Source organism: Typopeltis vanoorti, chromosome 10 (assembly GCF_054136105.1).
Source record: "Typopeltis vanoorti isolate ZY-2024b chromosome 10, IOZ_Tvanoo_1.0, whole genome shotgun sequence".
Classification (NCBI taxonomy): Eukaryota; Metazoa; Arthropoda; class Arachnida; order Uropygi; family Thelyphonidae; genus Typopeltis; species Typopeltis vanoorti.
The window spans coordinates 111181272-111191982 of record NC_143558.1 but is presented as its reverse complement, the minus strand read 5'-3'; the positions used below and the strand labels follow the sequence as shown (position 1 = coordinate 111191982).

At 35.6% G+C, this 10711-nt stretch overlaps 1 protein-coding gene across 1 annotated transcript; it reads right to left on the bottom strand.

The window, feature by feature from the left end:
- Window positions 1-6047: 6047 nt before the first annotated feature.
- Window positions 6048-8926, bottom strand: Ssrp (structure specific recognition protein). Its single transcript, XM_090399814.1, has one exon. It carries the CDS (start codon window positions 8816-8818, stop codon window positions 6533-6535), a length of 2286 nt encoding a protein of 761 aa, XP_090255940.1. The 5' UTR covers window positions 8819-8926; the 3' UTR covers window positions 6048-6532.
- Window positions 8927-10711: the final 1785 nt, after the last annotated feature.

Below are 10711 nucleotides of genomic sequence, written 5' to 3'. Positions count from 1 at the left end.
CTCAGATCCTTTCCAATATCATTGATGAACAAATTGAAAAGCAGTGGTCCAAGAACAGAGCCCTGTGGCACTCCACAAGTCACAAGACGTCTTTTAGACTCCACTCCTGAATAAACCACTCTTTGATATCTCTCCTTCAACCACCCCTCTATCCATCTCACCAACCCTATATCTATACCCATCTGCTCCAGTTTACTGATTAGGGTTCTATGTGGTATCCTATCAAAGGCCTTGGCAAGGTCCAGTAGTATCACTGTAAACCCATTACCCGTATCCAGTTCAGCCGTCACTGTGTTATAAAACATGAGCAAGTTACTGAGGCATGATCTACCCTTCACAAAACCATGTTGTCCCCCATACAATATCCCATTTTCATCTATCCAATCCTGTATTCTTTTCTTGACTAATTTCTCTAAGACCTTGACAATGATTCCTGATATGATAATCCGTCGGTAATTTACAACAGCAGTCTTGGAACCACCTTTATGCAGTGGAACTATTTTTCCCTCTTTCCACCCGCTCGGGACTAACCCAGACCCGAGACTCAAATTAAACAAAATGGTCAAGGGTACTGACAATTCTTTAGCTGCTTCTCGTACAACACGAGCTGGTATACCATCCAATCCCACAGATGTATTGACATTGAGGTTATGAAATAGACTACTCACCTCCATTTCATTAACCACAATTCCCGTATAATCTACTGGTTTATTCGTTTCTGCAATGTCACCACCTGGATGATATACTTTTGCAAAGTGCTCACTCAGTAACTCAACTGATTCAGTTACCTCCCTACCATCGGCATTCTTTAAAATCAATCTGCCATGTACATTTTTCCTTTTACTTGCTACATATCTAAAAAACTGTTTAGGATTCTCTTTAGCCTGCATGGCCAATGTTCTTTCATAATCCTTTTTTGCTTTTCTTACCACACTCGTCACCCTTCTGGCCTGCGCTTTATACCGTTCATGTGCCTGCCGGTCACCCTTCTCCTTAAATTCCCTCCATAGTTGTTTCTTTTTTTGCAGCTCAAGCTTAATGCTGTTATTCATCCATTTAACCCCTACTTGATTTATTATTCGGACTCTAGGTATACAGTCAGCCATTGCTTCATGCAAGCACTTCTTAACTACCTCCCATGCACTATCAACTTCTAGTCCTTGCAGTTGTACATGCCATGGCACTGAACCAATCAAACTCCTAAGCTTGTCATACTTTCCAGCCCGATAATTCCACATGTACCCTGTCTTAATTGAAAATTCTACACCTTTAGCCACCTCCCAAGTTAAGACCCTATGATCACTCTCACTGATTGGTGGCAATGTGGTCATATTTGTTACAGCCAAATCCTCAGATGTAATTACTAGGTCAAGCACTCGCTGACCCTTAGTATTTTCCATTACATGCTGTCGCAGATAGTTATCCCTTAATAACCGCATAAAATCCAGTTCCTTCCTCCCGTGTGTCCTCTCCTCACTCCAATCAATGCGACCATAGTTGAAATCTCCCATAATAATCACCCTCCTTCCACCCATTTCTTCTATTTGCTTGTGCATACTGTCACCACCATCTTTTCCATCACCTGGTCTATAGCAGCACCCAATTGTATATTTAGTTCTGCTAGCCACAATCTCACACCAAATGGCCTCAAATGTGCTCTTTTCTCTATCCTGCAATTCAACTTCTATTCTCCTTGGCTGTAGCTCATCAGCTATCATCAACAATACTCCTCCCCCCATTTTATTCTCTCTGTCATTCCTGAACACACTATACCCATCACATTCAATCCCATTAGTTATATCATCTACAGTCAGCCATGTTTCACTAATACCTATAACCTGTGGTCTGGAAGTGCCAACCATGGCCAAAAACTCTTCCTTCTTGTTCCTAATACTCCTAGTATTAGTGTACATGAATTTAAGACCCCCATTAGCCCCAACCCTACTTTGATGCCTTATATTAACTATCCCACTCAGATTTGTTGTCCTTATTTGCTCTGGCATATTATATTCATTCTTACATTCAACTGCCTCCATAAGGACTGTATATCTACTCCCCCCCCCCTTAACAAATCTAGTTTCCCTGAATTTGCACATCCACTACATTTAGCAACACTTTCTCAAGTCTTCTTACACCGTAACCATTCAAATGCAAGCCATCCATCTTATATAGATCCTTTCGCCCATCAAACTCACTCCACACATCCACAAATTCCACACCACTCGTCATACATAACCCACGCATAAAGTCATTCGCAATTATGGCCCTCCTTTTAAACATTTCACTGTCATACCGTGGCAAAAGACTAATCATTCTAACTCTCTCACTCTTTTCTTTTGCTACCTCAAACAATTCATTCAGGTCTTCTATCATTTCCATTTTATCTCCTTTCAAATCATTCGTACCTGCCACAACAATCATTTCTTTCACCCTTTCCTTTTGCTCTCTAATAGTCTCTAATATTCAGTTAGGTTGCAGATGATGTGAAGCTGGGAAGAGTTATTAGTAATAGTACAGATGCGGGTAGCCCATCAGGAGGATCTGAATAAACTGGACAGATGGGCAAATGAATAGGGAAGGGTCATTTTAATTCAGCTAAACATAAAGTCTTAAAATTTGGGATACATCAATGGGAGGCTGCATACTCTGCTGGAGGAACTGGGGGGAGGCAAGGAATATTTGGGGTGGGGATGACAACTGATAGAAATCTGAAATTCAGGGAAATAAAAGTGGTGAAGGTAATCCAGGATTGGTACAATACTGAGAAGGATACTGACCTGCAGAGATAAAAGAGTAGTCATTCCATTGTATAAAGCCCTGATCAGACCAAATCTGGACTATCGTGCTCAAATTTAGCCCCAGGATTTGAAGGGGATAAATTAACTGTGGAAAGGGTACAGATAACAAAGATGGCTTCAACACTGTACAATGTTAGTTATGAGGATCAGCTGAAGGGATGTGGCCTGCAGAGCTTGGTGGATAGAAAAAGAAGAGGTGATATGATTGAGACAAACTGTTGAGAGGCAATTACGGGGTGAACACCAAGGAGTTCTTTTGATTGGTGGAATAAGGGGAAGGAGCGAAGACAAGGTGCCATCCCTGGAAGGTGGTAAAAACCATGAAATGCATTGCCTCATAGCATAGTGAGAATGGTCAAGCAGTTGAAGGAGTGGTCTGATACTGTTTTTTACTGACTCATAATGATAATAACAGCTGGGTTCCAGCAAAATCAGGATCAGATTTTGCCAAACAAAAAACAAAGATTCTGCTTAAGTTGTGTAGATCTTCGAAAGGTGTATGATACAGTTCCAAGGCAAACACAAAATTAAATTGAAAGTAATAATTAGTTACATAAGAAGGATAAGCAAGCTTATTCACCAAAATCAAGAACAGGAGTCGACAATTTTGTTCAATATGTAGTCAGCGGTAGGAAGAGTCTACAAGAAAATAATCTGGGAAGGAATTGATATTTAGTAGCCTCACAACATACCTGATGACTTGAGTTAGAGCAATTAAACTTTGAAACTATAGAACCCAACATCAGAAAGACGTTATAATGAACAGTTTCTTCTTCTCTTGAGCAGGATCTTCCAGTCTTCTCTATTCCTTGCTGTTCGAAAAAGTTCCTTATAAGTTCTGCATCCCGAGATGTTCTTTATTAATTTCAGCCAGGTAATTCTTGGTCTTCCAGGTCATCTTTTTTCAGTTGGAAAAGTACTGATTAGGACGTTAGGAAGTCTGTCTGCGTCCATGCATACAGTGTGGCCAAACCATCTCCATTGTTGTTTTCTAATTTTTTCTATTATTGTCTTTTTATACAATAATTCTTGTCTGACTGTGCTGTTGTTTTCTCTTCTATCCAACTTGTTCTATTTATTTTTCTTAAGCATTTCATTTCAAATGCCTGCAGTTTTTTCTCTTCTCTTTTCGTCCACACTTCTGCTCCATAGATGACTGTTGGCATAATTACTGATTCATATAATTGGATTTTGGCTTGCTTAGATATCTTGTTTGTTTTCCAGATTTTCTGTAATTTTCCCATGGTGGTCCATCCTATCGCTATTCTGTGTTTGATTGTTTTGAGTTCATCTATTGTTTCTGTTAGTTTTGATCCAAGAGATATGAAGTTGTCTACGTGTTCTATTTGTTCTCCATTTAGGGTGGCTGAGATGGTAGTTCTGTTCCTCCCTATTTTCATCACTTTTGTCTTTTGTATATTTATTGTCATGTCATATGTTTTACAGGTTTCGTTTAGCTTGTTTATCAACTTTTGTAGTTCATTTGGGGTTCTTGCAAATTTTGGGTTCTTTGACATTATTTATGTTTAAACCATTGAAATTGATTCCAGGCTCACTGTCTATTGCCTGCAATCAATGAACAGTTATGTGCAGAATATGTTAATCAAGAAAATATAAGACACATAACATTACAACAACACAAGTTTGTAAAAATAAGCCAATTTAATAAAAATATTAACTCACAAAAATACACAAATCCAAATGAGAAATATGAGCTTGCCAAACAGAATCAATGATGTTTGATGTAATGTTTGCTATTCTTAAAGTAAGCATCACATTCAACCTATTTCAATGTGTTGTAAGGGTTGCAATGACCTCTGAGAATCCATTTAGTATAGGTATGTTGAAAAGAGTACAATCTTAAATGTCTTTTAACTTAAAGGCTATATTCCCTATGAGTTTTCCCAAACTTTATTAAGTGACAAATTGGTCTACAAAATTTTCATTTTATCTGAGGAGAGATCTACCAACAAATCTTCTTCATACAGAGATAGAAGATTGTACTGGTAAAATTATAAGATCCAAAACCCACAAAACCCTTTTTCTTTTCAGATCTGGAGAAGAGATAATACAACAACAAAATATGAATAACTGAATAATGAGTTGTGTGCATATCCACTCCCCAACCGATTGGTTAAAATTCAAATCCCACCATCAGCACAAGTTCATGATTGTCATTAGATGACTGATTTCATCTCTCACCTAATGATAATCCTCTTATACACTTGCCTCACTTACTAGCTTTCAGAAAGAGTTCACATTCAGCCTCTTGGAGTTAGGGTTTCCAGATTATGTAAAAAACAAATAAAAAAATATAAACATATGCTTGTATAATTAATAATAAAAACAGGAAAAAAAAATCCTTATTCCACCTACAGTAATAATGTACTATCAGTTTACAACCTCTAATGGGTGTAAGTCACACAATATTCCTTAATGTACTTATGTGGTTTTGTGATATTTTCCTCCAAAAAATACCAGAATTATTCATGTTTTAATGTATTTATTACATTGAAAAAGAAAAAAAAATTAAATACAGCATTGCAATTTCTGTAATAATAGTGCAAATTCAATTAAATAAAGGTTACTTTATATAATACAGGTTTCAGGTCTATATATAACTAATAAGCTGTATATGAGAAATTAAAATATTGCAATTTATATTTGTTAAATTAATTACAAATACATGACCAAGAATGTTTTTTTTTTTTTTCCCTCTCTCAAAAAGTGTGATTTAAAAACATAAGATAGCATAAACAATGTTTGGGATGTCTTAAAAAAAAAAAGGTAAGCTTGAAACAGGGCTCATTCAATAGTTTCAAAGCTATGAAATTCATACTTCATAACTACTAACTTAAATTAAAAATTTATATCTGAAACCTGCATTGCTAGTCCCAAAGTAAATAATCATGGGCAAATTATAAAAAATCTCTGCAGTAGTCTAATTACTTTAATATAGAGAAATGCAAAACTGTAGACATCAAAAAACAGTGATATATAGAAAGTGCTAAATAAAAACAAATTAAGGATTAATTAAAATAATCTGCATTAGTTTTTCAAACACAAAGTTAACTTCTCATGTCACAAAAAATGCTTTTCTTGGTTACAGAATCAGATTTAAATTTCACATTGTAAAATGCCTCTTTAAGAGACAGTTCAACACTGTTTCACTAGTTTCTTGTATTACTATAATGTAAGTACTTTCCGATACTCGAATGCTGATGCAAATAGCACTTACTACACAGAATACATTTTAAACTTTCGTAATTTTATTCATATATTGATGATTTCTGTCCTATACAGCATTTATATAACCAGATCTATATTTTTTGATACAATCCAAAATGAACCTAGTCTGTAGAATAAATATATAATGTCATATTTCTCACTGATCAAGTTCCATACATTCTATTGAAATCAGCAATTCTGAGCATATGGGAAAATGTTCTGGATCATTTTCATCCAATGAATCATCATCCAAATCATCATAAATGGATAATGTTTTTCTTTTACAAAACCATCACTCCTTAATATATTACAAAAACATTTTATACATCAGAAAGAACTAATCTTACACATCCTATGCATTTTCAAAACAGTTCATGAGCCATTGAAGATCTGTTATAGATTAGCTATCTCACATAAAATAAAAATCCATACCTGAATTTGGATGTCAAGCATAATTCACTTTAACATGGAACAAAATAGCATGTATTTTGAAATGGAAGTTTGATTCAGTCCGATTCTGACTCTTCATCAGAAGATGGTGGTGTACTCAAAATGGGTTCATCCTCCTCATCATCTACTTCCATTTTAATTTCCTTTTTTGGTTTTAATGATGCTTTTCTTTCTTTACCTTTTTTAGGAGTTTTAGAAGACGGTGGTTCACCTTCACCATCATCGTCAACTTCCATTTTTATTTCTTTTTTTGGTTTTAAAGGCTTATCCTCACTATCACTAGATGACTCTTCAGAACTAGTAATATATTCTTTACTTTTGAAAGATCCTGATTTTGTAGGAGACTTGACTGGAGATTTTACAGGTGACTTTACTGAAGGTTTTGAGGATTTCTTTTCTTTTATATCCTTTTCCTTTTCTTTTGGTTCGGATTTTATACCGCCACCACCACTTTTATATTCAGCCATAGCTTTCTCATATTCTTTTCTTGCTTCTGCAGCTAATTCTTCCCATTTTGTTTTATCTGAAAGTTCTTTCCACATTTCTCCAGCTTTCTTACTCAGTTCTGTAACAGATATTCCAGGAAATTCTTTTTTGATCTTTTCTCGACTTTCATTCAACCATAAAAAGTATGCTGATGATGGTCGTTTAGGTTTATTCTCATCCCTCTCTTTTTTTTGTCTCTTCTTCCTCATTCCAGGTTCTTTCACCGTTTTGGCAGTTTTTGATTTTTTTGGCTCCTTTGTTTTTATATTTTTCTTCTTGCTTTCCTCCTGTGATTCTCCACCTGATTCCTTCCCAGACTTGTCACCCTCTCCTTCTTCACTATCAGAACTTGTTGGAGGGTTACTGTCATATTCTTCTGCTACTTCACTACCACTATCACCAGGATTAAATGATTCATCAGATTCATCCTCAGATGTTCCTCCACCCTCCACAGCTCTTTGTCTACCCTCATCCTTTACTCTCTGCAGATAGGCATCAGGTTCATCTTCAATGTCAGAGTCAACAAGCTCTTCTTCATTGTATGTAGGTTTTTCCTTGGGATTAAGATCTGAGCCTCTATTTTTAATTCTAAGTTTCTTGCTAGTCACAAAGTCAAAAAGTTTGGCATATTCTTCTTTTTCAATGCTACTGAATGTATGCATAACTCCTGCTTTTGTTTCTATTTCAAAATCAAATGAACGGGTACTACCTCCACTTCGGGCAAAATTAACGCATGCAATCTCATCAAAGCGAATATGATTGGGAGGCTTGTGAACATATATAAGACCCCTTTCTAAAGGATATAAAAGCCCATTTCCAGCTCGATATGAACAAGTAATAGCTTGTGTTCCACTGTGCCCTTTAAAAGAACCTGGTACTGTTATCTTTCTTTGCACTAATGCTTTCATAACACGACTTATCACTTCAAATGTTGGACCACACATTTCCTTTTGAAGTTTATCTTCATACCTTTCTTTTATTTCTTCTTCTGAAAGGCTCAACTCTAATGTAATGTCATCCTCTTTATTAAACAGTAAAATGAGAAAATGATATCTGGTTTGGCCTTGTTTGATGGGTGGATCCAAACTTAACACAAAAAACATCTGCCTTCCATCTTTATGTGGTAAAAGAAACAGTCGCAAAACAGTAGTTAATGGAATCTTGTAGTCAAATGTTTTACCATGAAGCTGAATAAAGGATGGAAATATTTTAATATCATAACGGCCTCTAGGAGTGAGACACTGCAATTCTTTGAAGGTGGCAATGGCATCACCTGTGGCCTGAATAATACTAGCTTTCGCAACCACATTATCAACAAATGCTTGAACAGGATCATGTTCTGATGATGCATCTGTAGGAATGTGAAAACGCAACTCCATAAGAGATACAGTAGCGTCATCATTCTGGTGGAATTCTAACGTAATTTCATTTTTAGCATTTGTACAATGGGATACATTGCTGAGGGGAATTTCGAATGCTGTTGTTTTATCTACATCAAATGACAACAATGATCCATGAAATTTTGCTGTACCCCAATTCCATCCTTTAAGGCAGAATTCTTTGTTTTTTAAATCAATGTCAAAATTCATTGATAAAAATTTAGATAACTTGTCGAACTCTGATTCCTGAAAGCCACCAAATCTTAGAAGCTGCCCGTTTTTCAACATCACACGCAATCCATTCCCTGCAGCTAAACGCTGAAATTTTGCATTTTCAATATCCGATCCTTGAATCTGATCGACTTTTCCAGTTTTGTTGTTCTTAAAAACAATTCCTTGGTTAGTCATTTTCAATCGTCCAGAGGTCATGGCACCTTTATCTTCTTTAAAAATATCGGGAAACTCAAGAAAATCCATGGTTTTAAGATTATGTTAACTTTAAACTAGAAATAATCACTACTCACAAAACTACGAAACAACGAGTTAGTAAACTAGATACCCGCTGGCCCCAAAATTTGCCGCCATATGAATTTGTCGTTAAAGTGAAAGTACGAATGTATGAAATTAAGTATATTAGCCAAGTCGCCCAATCGATCTGAAGTGTTAATTCTTAAAAAAAAATAATAATAATAAATTAATAAAATATACTGATGAATTTATAATATTAGTCCGTCATCTAAAATTGAAGGTTATAGTATAGTTCACTTTGTGAAATAAAACTTTTAGTTTAATTCAAGATCTGTGATTCATTAACTGCAGCTGTATAATGCTACTCTAGACTCGGTTATCAGATTCTCTGTATTTCCTATATATAATAATAAGGTAATAAATAATGATAATTAAATAACCAAGCAACTTTAACTTAAAGTAGGCGAAGGCTCTTTAGCCCTCACCAAAATTTTAAAGATGCAGGTAGACGCTCTACACCCTCCAGCCATCACAGATGATTTGTGAATAGTTGTTACCTGATCAATGTGAAAGAAGGTTTTCATAGAATGAGTTAAAACAAAAGTAGAACAAGAAGCTATCTATGGAAGCTGTTTTTGAGATTAAAGACCTGAATTTCCTAGAAGAACACCTTAATTTCCCGTATCAGAAATTATATGTTGATTAGAAAGGATTAGAAAAAGGTACTCATGTCCGCGACTAAAACTTATAAGTCTGTCTTCAAGTGACCTAACTCTATAATTGCAAGCATCATTTTTACAGGGAAGCGAGACAGTCTTCGAGAAAGGATTCATTTGTGTCATTTTTGTTCTTTTAAATGCTCCTTCTGAAGGGTGATAGATCTGTGACAGTATATGATCAACTGAAGATAGGATAATCAAAATCTTTAATAAGACATAAAACTAAATATTAAGAACAAGGAGACTCATTTCAAACCTTAGCAATTGATGACGTATCGGTATCGGTTGTGGGGCACACCTTATATACAATTGTCTCCAGTGCGCTGTCGACTATTTCCCAATTGATACTGAATGTTTTGCAGCTAAAGTATGCAAGTTCATCAATATATACACAGTCAGAGTTGAAGAAGTAAAATATTTTGTGAGTATGCAGGAAATAATTACGCTAAATTGTTAGAGCATAGAAAGTATAGGATTTTTTTGTACTTGAGTGCATCAACTGACAGAATTTTAAGCATGTATGATTTGCCTCATTCTTTTTTTCTTTCTCAAAAAAGTTGCCCTGTTATGTTGAGAAAATTGAAATTGTGGTTGTCATTTGCAAGAGGTCAAGGGTGTACGTTCCAAACATACATTAGTTTAATTGAAAAGGATAATATTTCAGCTACAGAAGTGGCCATGAACATTCAAAATCTTGTAAACAATTTGGAGTCCAGAAAAAGTGAAGTGTTTGTAACTACTTTTGTAAAAAAAACAACTGAAAATCTTAGTAGATTCAGGAGAAATTAATGAGGGTAAGGTTTTTGAAATAGTTGAGAATTTCTGTGAATCCAACTTAGAAGAATTATTTACATACAGGAGGATCCAAGATTACTGTTGCAAATTTCCGACCGATCAGCATATCAGGAGTCGTTGTCAAGGTCTTGGAGAAAGTAGTCAAGGGTAAAATACTGGAATGGATTGATGAAAATGAGATACTGTATGGAAACAGCATGGTTTTGTGAATGGTAGATCATGCCTCAGTAACATGCTCACGTTTTATGACGGCTGAAATGGATAAGGGTAATTGGTTTACAGTGATTCTGCTAGACCTGGCTAATGCCTTTGGCAGGATACCACATGGAAGTCTAATCCGTAAACTGCAACATATGGGAATGGATATAGGGTTGGTGAGACGGATAGG

Coding starts and splice junctions, on each gene's coding strand:
- Ssrp (XM_090399814.1), bottom strand. CDS start 8,818: ATGGATTTTCTTGAGTTTCCCGATATTTTTAAAGAAGATAAAGGTGCC.